Below are 13,340 nucleotides of genomic sequence, written 5' to 3'. Positions count from 1 at the left end.
GAGCGCAAAGGGGTCGCAAACCGATCGATACACGATTCGTTTGCTTTGTGAATCTAGCCCTATGAAAGGAGGTACCACTAGAAGCCCAGTCCTCTCAACCAACCCCTGGACTTGACCAAAGTTTCCAAAAGTGTGTCTTCATCTCAAATTGTTGTTTTTTTTGGTTTTGTTTTTTTTTCTTTTGACCAGTCACAGTGCTGGTAATGAGCACATTATTTTCGTTTTAACAAGGTGTACGGTCCCACTGCACTGCTTGACCATTAGCCCTCTCTTCAAAGCTCGCAGTAGCTTTCCGCATCGGCCCCTAACTTAGCCTATGCGTGATTACAGTTTGGACTATGAGCAGTGACTAATTCAAAATGCTTCAGGGCACTACAGTTTCCCTCACAGAAACCGCCCGGATAACAGTTGAGCCTGGTCCCAGCCGCCCCAGCGACCAGACTAGGATCAGGGGCACGTGCCGTCGCCAGGTGCAGCGGGGCATTCCCACGCGCGCGCGCGCGCACTGCCCCTCCCGCCCTCAAAAAACTGGTCCGCCTTTCAAAGCGCCAGCGCTCGCCCCCACTCACCTGCCAGCGCCAGGATCTGGGCCTGGTGCGGGGCGCCCCAGCCGCTGGGCTCCGGGTTCCGGTACACTGTGTACACTTTCTGGTTATCGAAATCCACCTGGGACTGAGGGCTGAAGTCTTTCACGCAGGTGACCGGCAGCGCGTAGCACACGTTGTCCTCCAGAAACCGCACGAAAGCGTACATTTCCTTTCTTTCTTTCTTTTTTTTATTCTTTTGGGGTTTGGTTGGTTTTTTCTGGGTTCTTTTTTTAAATTTTTTTTTAAATATCCCTTATCGCCCTGTTATTGTTCCTTCCGAACGGGCTCTGTGATCGCTTTGTCGTGCCTGGGACAGCTCTTGGCAACCCCTGATTCCAGGCTACGATCAGACAAAACTAATCAAAAGAAGAGCTCTATTGAGAGCTTGTCATTTTCTGATTATCCAGGACCAGGAGGCAGCTAGCTGTGCTATGGCAATATACACGGGAGATTACTGCACGCATAGCACGACCAGTTGAAACCAGTTCTGACCAGAATCCCCCAGCAGCACCAGTAAAGAGTTGTGGGTGGGTTTTTTTTTTTAAATGCATCAAACACATTGTAAATATATGCTACTTGAAACAATGCAAACCAGTTTAACCAGTTAAGCCACTGGTCGGGCAAATCAGACAAGCTACATTCACTTTCGCTGATTCAAGGATAACAGTAAGAAGATGCAGTTAATAATCTGAATCAAGAGGCAGCAAGTAGATAGCAGATTATACGTTTCAGTGCTAATTACCCCAAGTGGCTTTCTCCATACGTCTTTCCTTTCTTTTGTCTTTTACTTCTTTATAATTAGTGCACTCAGTGAAGCCAGCTTTTTAAATTGTCTAGTGAGTGGCAAAAAGTCATTTATACAAAAAGTGCAGCAGCTGGTAGCCAGGACTATTACTAGAAGCACAGGTGAAAGGAGCAACTGCCCGGGGTGCAAAGCTCATTCAAAATGGAAAATGACTAAAATACAAGTGTGGGCTGGCAGCAGGTAAAAATAACCAGGAACAGGGGTTCTTTTCTACCATCTGGATTCAGGGATGGTAGAAAGAGATGAAAAGAAAACAAAAAAAGTGTGTTTGGGGGGAGGGAATGCTGGCGACCCTAAATAAGTTTGCTTACAGCTCTTTTGACAGCTGTTCGGTATAATTAACATATTTACTCAGAAAGGTTTCAAAACTTCCTTTATAGTGAAAGGTGTTCACAAGTCATGTTTTTCTACCTGTCAAGTACAATATACAATTGAAAGCATTAGCATGCAATGTCAGCAGCATAGGAGCCAGCTTTGTAGATGTCAGTTACTGCAGAGCATCCTCATTATTGGACAGCCTCCTTCATTTTTCCCAGGGAGGTGTAATTTGTGTTGTGTACAGCCCCTCCCCCACTCATTCTGAAAAACTGGCAACTTCATAATTCAAACTGGACTGGTTGGTTGAACTGAAAAGAAATAAAATACCATTTGCCAACGTGAATATTTTCCCCTTCAAATTGGTCCATTAAATTTCTTTTTCCCTTCCTCTTCGGTCTTGGGCCACAGTATGCAAAAGATATAGCAACTGCATCTGCCCACACAGGGGCCAAGATGGCATGGTCATACAGTCTCCATGATGATTCCTGCTCTGGTTATCCTGTTTAGAGCAGAAAACTTGCAACAAAGAAGCACATGTCCTGCTATTAAGGAAGATGAGCTGCTTGATAACAGCCATGAATGAGGTGGATTTTCAAAGTGTTTACATGCCCAATCAATGTACTAAGCTGAGGTTAACATCATGAAAATATGTATGTTAACTTGCATTTAGCATGTTTGCTTTCGTACATGGTAACACAGTAAATCTTTTCTTGTACTACAGCTGCTTTCAAATGAGCATATTAGTAAAATGTATGCATAGTTCACCTAGAGCAGTAGTTCCCAATCTGGGCATCAAGACTCCATACAGAATCACAGGGTCACTGATCCTGCCTCTGTACTTCCACTGTATCCTTTGCCCAGTTGGCACGGGATCTATGAGCCAGCGATTGGGTGTGATTTTTTTTTTCTTGTGAAAGGTTTAGCTCTTTTCTTTCATTTTATGGAGTTCTTTTCTTTTATTGCATTTTATATTTGTACCTGACTGCTGAGTATGTGGCATTGTGCTTAGAGCTCCTTGTGACCCTGGGCAAATCACCTAATCCCCCCATTGCCCCAAGTACTTTAGATAGAGTGTGAACCTGCCAGGACAGGGAGGGAAAATGCTCGAGTACCTGAATATAAACCACTTAGACTATAAGTGGTATATAAATACTACAAATAAATACAAATAATCCGAGCAGGCTAGGCGTTATTTTAAATAAACTGTAAACAAGCTTTGGACCTCCTGGTTTAAGCTTCCTGTTAGACTAACAACTCATTACAGAGTACTGGAGTTTGTGAGCGCACTCACTCACTGAAAAATAATTATGGTCCCAATATCCAAAACCAGTTAGGGTGCAGTAAAAGGCAAGCTTTTACAGTACCTTGACTTATCAAAGGAGTGTCACCAACCTGCAGTCTAACAGTCCTGCAGGTTTCTGGCTACTATGGTAAATGAATAACAGTTTGCGAGCCACCCCACAAGCAGTGTTTAGTCTAGCAGCCTGGAGAATTGGGCCATGACTTCCAGGGCCCATCCATTCAGCTCTCATCCCTCACAGTCGCTCCTGCCCATCTGGTGCCGTACTTCAAAATGGCACCCTGTAGCAGTAGTTTTGTGTGACCACTACTAGGGATCATGTTTCCATATAAGGAGTTATGTACAGTGGTTTTATGGCTATAATACTACTTATGGTGTGCACCCAGTTACATTATAGCTTTTTCATAGTTATGAGCTTTACATAACTATGTAACCTGCAGTGAATTAAATATCATTGCATTAGGGCAGCACACTTTGTCACATTTAGGGGCAAATTGCCCTAACACAGCTTGAAACCTCTTGCCTTAACAATCATTAGGAATCAGCTGTTTATCTAGGGATATTCAGTGGCAATTACTTTGATCATGCTGCTGAATATTCCCTTCTAACCATGAAATGAAAACCGATCAGTACAGTTAACCAGATAAATAGGGCCACATAAACAGCTGCCCTGTCTTTCTCTACTTTAACGTAACTGGTTAGGGGCTGAATATTGGGTGGCCGCACATACCTGGATATTCAGTGCTGATACCTGATCATGGCCCACATTTAATATCTGAACATATTTCTGCCATCAGCAAAAAAAAAAAAAAAGATAAAAAATCACTGACTGCCACTGGTTGAATGTTGGTACCTTCTGTGTCTAAAAAGCAAAAATTGTGTACATCATATCGTGTGCAAAAACACTTTAATCGTGTACTCATATTTGTAGATTTGTCTCTTTGAGAATATACATTGTTAAAATAAAAATTCATCCCACTCTCGCACTGACCCACAGATTTTATGTAAGTTGCTCAGACTGGGGCACAGATCCCAGATGCATGTGTTTTTTTGGTTTGTTTGGTTTTTTTTAAATTTAAATTTCAAAATAAACAGTTGAAAAGGCACTTAGAAGGAAACAATATAGCCTATATCATAGAACTGAAAGGAGAAATAAAATTTAAAAAATACAGGAAATCAAGATTCTCTGTATTTACCCTGCCAATCTTTAAGGTGATCTAATGTATTATCCACCTATCTAAATTTCACTTCCCTATCTAACAACAATCTTTCTAACTATTCTGGTCCATAAAAATAAAAGCACAGTTACTTACCTCAACAGGTGTTATCCGGGAACAGCAGGCAGATAGTCTCACATGTGGGTGATGTCATCCACCGAGCCCGGTACGGAAAGTGCTGAAAGTGTACTGTTACTTTAAACTTCTTAAGAAGCTTTGAGACTGCCCGCACCATAAACATGCAAGTGCCTTCCCGCCCAACATCGTCTCACAGTTCCTCAGTTCTGTAAGCAAGCTAATAAGCCAACCAGGGGAAGTGGGAGGGATGTGAGACTATCTGCCTCCTTTCCCCAGATAACACCTGTTACGGTAAGTAACTGTGCTTTATCCCAGGACAAGCAAGCAGCATATTCTCACAAGTGGGACTCCCTAGCTTAGTGAACAGGAAGAATTGGCCATCAGGAAGAAAATAAATTCTGTAAAACTGCTTGTCTCATCTGGAATAGGATTCTAGACAGTAGTGAGATGCGACTGTGTGAATTGTGGACCAAGTAGCTGCTTCGCAAATATCTTCAGTGGGAGATGAGCGCAAAAAACCCACTGATGCTGCCATTGTTCGGACCCTCAAGCTGCAGCCCACCCTGAGCATAGCAAAAGGAAATGCAGGTTGCTAACCATGTGGAAATAGTTTGTTTGGTTACAGGCAGACCCAACCTGTTAGGATCCAAAGAGATGAACAGTTGAGGTGAAGACCCATGTGATTTAGTTCTCTGTAGTAAGCTAAGGCATGTTTACAGTCTGGACTTAAGACTACTTCAGTTAGCGTTCAGGTGATAAAGGCCAGCAGCGTGACAGATTTTAAGAGAAAATGGGATACTCACGTGGGATCTTTAAGGGAGTAAATTCAGGGGAGGGGATACTTGGAATGGGCAGACTTGGTGGGCTATAGCCCTTTTCTGCTGCTTGTTTCTATGTTTCTAAGGAAAAAGTAGGGAATTACAGGCCGGTAAGTCTGACTTCTGTGGTAAGCAAATTAATGGAAACGCTTTTAAAACAGAGAATGGTGAAGTTTCTGGAATCCTGTGGATTACAGGACCGGAGGCAACATGGATTAACTAGAGGTAGGTCTTGTCAGATAAATCTGATCAATTTCTTTGACTGGTGACCAGAGAATTGGATAGAGGATGTGTGCTAGATGTGGTATATTTAGATTTTAGCAAAGCCTTTTACAGTGTTCAACGTCTAATAAATAAACTGATTGCCCTTGGGATGGGCCACAAAGTGATGGGCTGGGTCAGGAACTGGTTGAGTGGAAGGCAACAGAGGGTAGTGATCAATGGAGATTGCTCTGAGGAAAGGAATGTTATCAGTGGTGTGCCTCAAGGTTCTGTTCTTGGACCTGTTCTTTTTAACATTTTTATAAATGATATTGTTGAAGGGTTGTCGGGTAAGATTTGCCTCTTTGCAGATGATACCAAAATATGCAATAGAGTAGACATGCTGGATGGTGTGAATAACATGAAGAAAGACCCGGTGAAGCTTGAAGAATGATCTGAAATTTGGCAACTAAAATGTAATGCTAAGAAATGGAAGGTCATTTATTTGGCTGGAAAAACCCAAGGGAATAGTACAGTGTAGGGGGTGAAGAACTTATGTGCACAACGGAAGAGCGGGACTTGGGTGTGATTGTATGTGATGATCTTAAGGTAGCCAAACAGGTTGAAAAAGTGACGGCGAAAGCTAGAAGGATGCTAGGTTGCATAGGGAGAAGCATGGCCAGTAGGAAAAAGGAGGGATTGATGCCTCTGTATAAGACTGGTGAGACCTCATTTAGAATATTGTGTATAATTCTGGAGGCCGCACCTTCAAAAAGATATAAAAAGGATGGAGTTGGTCCAGAGGAAGGCTACTAAAATGGTTTGTGGTCTTCGTGATAAGGTGTAATGGGGACAGACTTAAAGATCTCAATATGTATACTCTGGAGGAAAGGCGGGAGACGGGAGATATGATAGAGACGTTTAAATACCTACATGGCATAAATGCACGAGTCAAGTCTTTCGTTTGAAAGGAAACTCTGCAATGAGAGGGCATAGGATGAAGTTAAGAGATGATAGGCTCCAGAGTAATCAGAGAAAATACCTTTTTACAGAAACGGTGGTAGATACGTGGAACAGTCTCACAGAAGAGGTGGTGGAAACAAAGGGCCTGGGATAGGCACGTGCGATCTCGGAGAAAGAAAGAGGTAATGGTTACTGCGGATGGTGAGGGTGTTCTGTGCCTTAAATAGGCCTGGGAAGGGCCAGCTTATTTACCTGGACAGGTAGATTTTGGTGAAATATGCAAACATGAAATAAAAAATTCAGCCATTACACTTTCTCACATTGCACAGGATTCACTAGTTAGAAAAATCTGTTGATAGATAGGGCCTGATCCAAGAGCAGGTGAGAATGTGGTATTAATGGCTGTATATAAATATATGAAACTAGAAAATATTGGATAAGCCAGAATATTAATAATTAGAGAGGCAAAAGCAAAAGATGGGATCTTAACATATTGATTTCACATGTGTTATGTGCTTGAAGGTACAGGAAGTGTGATTGATAAGCGCCATAGCAAATTTACCCCAGATGGCAAAGCTTAAGTTTCATAAGGTTTCTTTGTTCAGATGTGTGTCCAGTCTGGACTAGGCTGGTCCTCATGGAAGTTATAGGCAGACAGGAGTTGGCCTCTGACCTGGTTGCCTCACATTCCAAGGGGCCCTGATTTTGCAGTGAGAAAGACTAATCGAATCCACATGTGTAATATCATTGTATAGATCCAGAATTAAGTTTTAGTAAGTCAGTAAGTCATTAAAACTACACATTAGGAATTTACTTATGTAGCTATAGGTAACAAGTGTAGATTAGAATATATTGTACTTTGATTTCATATATTTGAAATCTGAAGAAATTCTGAGAGGACTACATCTGGGATTTAACCTCTGACCTTAAGCAACTTTTTCTACTCTGTAAAATTCTGACGGGAGGGGGGTTAAATCCCTCCTCCTCTAGTTTCAGTTAGACAATGGGACATGAATTTCTCAGCACAAAGATAATCATAACAGGAAGGGATTTAAAAGCTGTATGTGTGCATTAGTCTTTGTGAGTACTTTACAATATCTGTCTTTGTATTTCTTCTTTATAAAATATGTAAGCTTAGTATAAAAATGTAACTTTTTTAGGTATAAGAATGTAATTTTTAGGAATGCTTTAGTGACACACCCATATGAAGGTATAGAAGCAAGCCTTATATGGAGGAGATCTGCATGTTGACAGTGGAGGAGATGGATCTGATGGGATGCCATACAACTTTGGAGAAGATAATGTGGGTTCAATTTCCGTATTAGTGTTTTATACAGATAGATCAGAATCAACGTCTCCAACTCCAGGAGATCCTCTATAGGAAGGAGATGGATGCTTTCCGGGTCTGAGGAGTACGATGACTGTGAAAGCATCAAGAAAAGATCCTTCGATGATGTCGGTACCATTCAGATGAAGATGTCGGTACTGTTCAGATGAAGATCGGCGTTGAGAATGTGTAGATCTTGACTTATGTTGAGGTGAATGTGAACCGGTACCATGTGATGTTCTCTTGGATTTAAAAGAGCGAGCATCAGTACTGCAGGATCTTGATGTCTGTTGATGTTTCAATGGAGAGCTGGATTCTGTACCATGGGGTTTCAATGTGCCATGCTCATGCTGGGCAGGTACTGAGGGAGTAAATGCAAGGTGTCGTATGTAGTTTAAATAAGCCAGCAAACTCCTTTGGAAAAACTCCTTGTTGGTCCTGGAAGGACTGTACTGGTTCCATTGGCTCAACAGCTATTACTATCAGTGCTGCAGGGTGTTGACGAGTGAGTGACTTCAATGAGAATGCACATCCTGAAGGAGACACAGCCTGCAGAGAAGGAGATCGGTGATGGTGTCAATGCTTGGCATAATTTGAGGAATTTGATGTTGACGATGATGTTGTGATGCTGGATCGAGGGAGGCCTCAATGCTGGTACTATCAGCACCAATGGCATTGATTTGTGCTATAGCTGGTGCAAACATCTTCCCTGGCTGGATGCGTCGAGCCTTAAGAGAGCATTTTTGTAAGGTAGAATAGCGGATACAAGTGTCTACTCAGTGCTCTGGTCCCAGACACTGATTGCACCAGTTGTGCGAATCAGTGATGGAGATGGACCACTGACAATTATTAGGGCACTTTTTGAACCCACTAGAAGGCCTTGACATCAGAGGAAAAATCTCGGCATCAAGGTCAAAAAAACCCAGTGGTTGCAAACTGAGTAAAATGGAATTTGAAAAACAAAACAAAACAGAGAAAAAGGGCCTGATGGCCTAACTAAGGAAAAAAATTTCTTCGGTTCTATAAAAGAAAACAAAAGAAATGGGCCACAAAAGCTAAAATTAAGTTGACTGGGATGGCAACTTGATTTGACAAAGTCCAAAAACAACTTCTTTGCTCTCCTACTACTACTATTACTACTACGAATTATATCTATAGCGCTACCAGATGCACGCAGCACTGTACAGAGTCACAAAGAGTAAGAAAACAGTCCCTGCTCAAAAGAGCTTACAATCTAAACAGGTAAGACAGACAAACAGGATGTCATGGATACAGTTAAGGGGAACGGTTAATCAGCTGGCTGGTTTGGAGGGCAGAGGAGTAGGGTTAGGGATTGAAAGCTATATCAAAGGTGGATTTTCAGTCTGCTTTTAAACAAAGGAAGGGGCTGAAAATGGAGAACTGAGGAACCGTGAGCCGATGTCAGGCAGGAAGGCATGTGTGCAGTGTGGGCAGTCTCGAAGCTTCTTAAGAAGTTTAAAGTGACAGTACAGTTTTAGCACTGTCCGTTCCAGACTCCATGGATGATGTCGCCCACATGTGAGAATATGCTGCCTGCTTGTCCAAGGATAACATAATTTACATTAAAAATGTCATTCCACTTGCAAACTAGTTAAAGAGCCATTAACAATCAATAATTGGTGTTATTTGGCAGTCATTTGGGTTTAAGTCCAGATCTGCCTTATGCCCTATGGATTCCTTGAAAGTAGGCATAGTGTTATAGAATAAGGTCATTTATACACCCAAGTTCCATTAGTTGTGTATCAGCATTTACACCAGGGGCTCCTTTTATCAAGGAGTGCTACGGGGGGTTAGCGCGTCAGACATTTCAACACGCGCTAACCCCTGCGGCAGCCTAAAATCCTAATGCCTCGTCAATGGAGGCGTTAGGTACTAGCTTGGCAGGCGGTTTAATGCGCAGTATTCCGCGCGTTAAACCGCTACCGCACCTTTGTAAAAGGACCCCTAGGTTTCAGCAGACATAAGTGCGGTGCCCAAAGATAAGCATGAGATCTGCGCAGAATATTAGTTTAGTGGGGATTTTCAACTTGCCTAACTATGGGCACCATTTATAAAAATCCCCCTTTATATGGCTAAATTTAGCAACTCAGAAATGGGCAACTCCAATTAGAGAATGACACAAAGATGGGTTCCTGCAGTAAACTGCGGTAAATCTGCAGGAATGGGAAAAATCAGGTTATTCACTGTGGGCGTGGGAGCAAAACCTTTTACCATGCTGTGGATGCTGTAAAAACCCTTGCTCCTGCAGGAAAACAACTACAATTACTGCATCCAGGTTGGTCTCGCTATCCCTTCCACCCCTTCCCCTCTGCCCCATGCCTATCTGTTGTACTTTAATAAGCCTCAGCCTCACAGGTCTGCTCCGGGGCCTGCCTTCTACTGGATGTCCTCTTCAGAAGCAAAAATGGGAAGTTACATCAGTTCTCCAAGCTCAAGAGCCCTAGCCACTACTTACCTCATAGGGAAGTCATCCCAACCCTTTTATCATTTTCGTAGTCCTTTTCTGTACCTTTTCTAATTCTGCTATATCTATTTTGAGATACAGCGACCAGAACTGCACACAGTATTCAAGGTGTAGCCATACCATGGAGCAATACAAGGGCATTATAACATTTTCATCTTTGTTTTCCATTCCTTTCCTGACAATTCCTAACATTCTGTTTGCTTTCTTAGATGCCACCACACATTGAGCTGAGAGTTTTAATGTATCCTCAACAATGACACCTAGATCCTTTTCCTTGGCAGTGATTCCTAATATAGAACCTTGCATCACATAGCTATAGTTTGGGTTCCTCTTTCCCACATGCATCACTTTGCACTTGCTTACATTAAATCTCATCTCCCATTTTGGTCTCCCCATCTCACAAAGTCCTCTTACAATTATTCACAATCCTCTTGCGATTTAACATTACTGGGAGAAGAGATAAGTCTTTAACATTCTCCTGAATCTGTAAAAAGAGGGGACCTGACACATACAGGGACAGTCCATTCCAGATTTTGGGACCCATGGATTCAAAGGTGTTCTATTTTTCCCATTGAACCTGATGAAGGGAGGGATAGTTTAAGATGTTTCATCTTTCTTGCGGTATGGAATGAACAGGGAATATTGATGTCCGATACTACTCCAGCAGAGTTTCCACCATAAATCACTTGGGCAATGTGCACAGTGGCAGAAAAAGCTACATGTATACACACAGCATTTTCTGCAACTATGCGCATCACTTTTCAATGCTGGTCATATTGCTCTGACTATTTTACAGCATTTCAGTTCTAAGCATTCAATGCCCCAACCCATCTCTACATTTTGAAACCCAGATGCAGGCAAGTTGCCAAAACACAGCCCATGTGAGGTTCATTATATGTGCATGAAATATCTATTAAAAGGAGATTATGTACTTACCCTGTTAAGCTCTTTTCCAGTAGATAGGTGAGAAATTAGGGTCATTTCCCTATAGTCATGTGCTGCTACAGAAAGAATCCCCTCTGGATTTTTCACTCCGTCTCTGTTATACTTCACTGGGGTCTCTAACTTCACCTTCAGTTAGTACTTAAGCATGTAGAGCCACCCAATACATGTGAAGTAGAGGCACTTGTAGCAAAAGGCTTAAACAAATTGTTCTGCTCAAAAGTAACTAAACAGTATCGTTAAATGCTAACACTGACTTCAAAGGCGCTCAGAAACTACTTCCCAATAAATTGAAGTCTTCCCAGCCCCCATGGGCTGACAGGCATCCAAGAATCAGCTTGGAGAAGCATAAACAGACTGAAAACTGTTAGCAGGTGCAGGAAGGACAGGGCAGGAGTCTAGAATGTCTCACCTATCTACTGGAAAAGAGCTTACCAGGGTAAGTACATAATCTCTTTTCCAGTGCAATAGGTGAGACATTCTAGACATGGACGTTCAAAGGCAGTTCCCCAAAAAACTAGGGCGGGCTTGCTGCACTGACCTTATGACTGAGAACCTAAAGGTGGAGTCCTGTCTTGCCGCCATGTCCATGCTGTAGAACTTGGCAAATATGTGAAGCAAAGACCATGTCACCGCTCAGGATAGAGAGAAGCCACACTCCTGGTAGACAGCGACGGAAACAGGAGACTGCTTCCCTGAAAGAATGTAGGCTAACAAAATGGTCCTACAGATCTATCTGGAAATCATGGCCTTGGAAACGGGAGTACCCCACTTAACTGAATGAGTCAGCACAAACAAATGGTCAGAGAGATGAAACTCATTGATGACTTCCAAATTAGAGAATGACACGGGGAAAATTTTGTTCCCATCCCCGCAGCTCGGTCGCCATCTCTACACCGTCCCCACAAGCTTGGGCCCCGTCCCCGCAAACCATCTGATCCCATTCGCACAAGCCTCAAATAGTTATGATTTTATTACATTACATTACATTAGGGATTTCTATTCCTCTATTACCTTGCAGTTCAAGGCGGATTACAAAAGAATTATCCAAGATGTATTACAACAAGAACTTGCCAGGGTCTCCTGACCATTTGACATTTCTTCTTTCTCCATGCTCACCATCAATTTTCTGTCTTTATGTATGTATTGTTCCCCATGTTCAGCATCTCCCTTCTGTCTCCTATACATCTCTTTCTAGTATTTCCCCTGTGCCCATCTCCCTGCCTTCATCATCTCACTATTCTATGATCCCCTCCCCCTGTGCACAGGGAGTGGGGAAAGAGAGATCCATGGTGTATCTCTCCCACTCCCTCTACTGCCATATCCAACATTTTTCCCTCTCTCATCCCCCGGGTCATGTGCAGCATTTTTCACTATTGACACCAGCCCCATGCCCATTTCTCCTATCACTCCTCTCCAGCACCATGCCACACCTCTCCCTCCATCACTGTGTCCAACATTCCTCCCCCTTACATCCCCTTCAATCTGTCCCTCTCCACCACCATGTACAACATTTCTCCCTCTCATCCTTCTCTTCCCCATGTATCTCTACCTCACTCCTCTCTCTATGCCCAACAATTTTCCTCTTTCTTCCTTTCCCCATGTGCACCATCTTTCCCTCTCACTTATACACTCATCCCCAACAATTCTTCCTTTCTATTCCCTCTTTTGTGACCCAGGTTCATGCCTCCTCCCTTCCTTCTGTGTCCCGAGTTCGTGTTCCCTCTCCCTACCTTCCAACCTTTGTCCCAAATTCATGCCCCTCCCATGTCCCAATGCGCTTCCCCTTTTTTCTCCCTTTGTCCCACATTATTCCTTCTCTCCCTTACTTGTTCAGGGCCATCCAGCTAGGCATGCCCCCTCCGTTGAAGCCAGATCAGCACTGGCAGCTCTCCTTGTGCTTGCAGCCGCCCACAAGTCCAGCAGACATCCTCCTTCCCAATCGCCCACTAGTTCCCCACCCTAGCACCAGGCTCCCCTCTGCCAAAGCTTTTCTAGTCAGCCGGGGATCCCAGTCAGTTACCTCAACCGTCAGACACCGTCTTCCTTCCAGCTTGGCTGCTCCTTATCTTCAGCGCTAGCTGCACTTGTTTGGTGGGACAGCATGCAGCGATTCTTGCACACTGCTGACCCGGCTGGTCACATTTGATACCTTTTAGGCACTTATACCTATCTTTATATCATCTAACTCACAACGTATAAGTTTTGCCTAAGCAGTCTCGTCAAACATTCAATTATCCCTGTAGGATGACTAAGTCTAGGTTGGCCCACAACCCGCCCTAACCTCCAAAAACGCCCC

The 13,340-nt window shown here is 43.2% G+C and overlaps 1 protein-coding gene across 8 annotated transcripts in view; it reads right to left on the bottom strand.

Annotated features, from left to right (window-relative positions):
- Window positions 1-13,340, bottom strand: part of BEND5 (BEN domain containing 5) — a 1,015,515-nt gene that overhangs the window by 97,583 nt on the left and 904,592 nt on the right. For 2 of the 8 annotated variants that reach the window (XM_033915521.1, XM_033915522.1), the window contains exon 1: window positions 570-1,315. The exons of 4 other annotated variants lie outside the window; for them this stretch is intronic. In XM_033915521.1, the coding sequence (XP_033771412.1) occupies window positions 570-753 (184 nt within the window). In that variant the 5' untranslated portion in view covers window positions 754-1,315. 2 more of the 8 variants (XM_033915523.1, XM_033915520.1) reach the window with 2 other exon arrangements.

This window comes from Geotrypetes seraphini, chromosome 12 (assembly GCF_902459505.1).
Source record: "Geotrypetes seraphini chromosome 12, aGeoSer1.1, whole genome shotgun sequence".
Lineage (NCBI taxonomy): Eukaryota > Metazoa > Chordata > Amphibia > Gymnophiona > Dermophiidae > Geotrypetes > Geotrypetes seraphini.
This window is presented reverse-complemented; position numbering and strand designations above follow the sequence as displayed.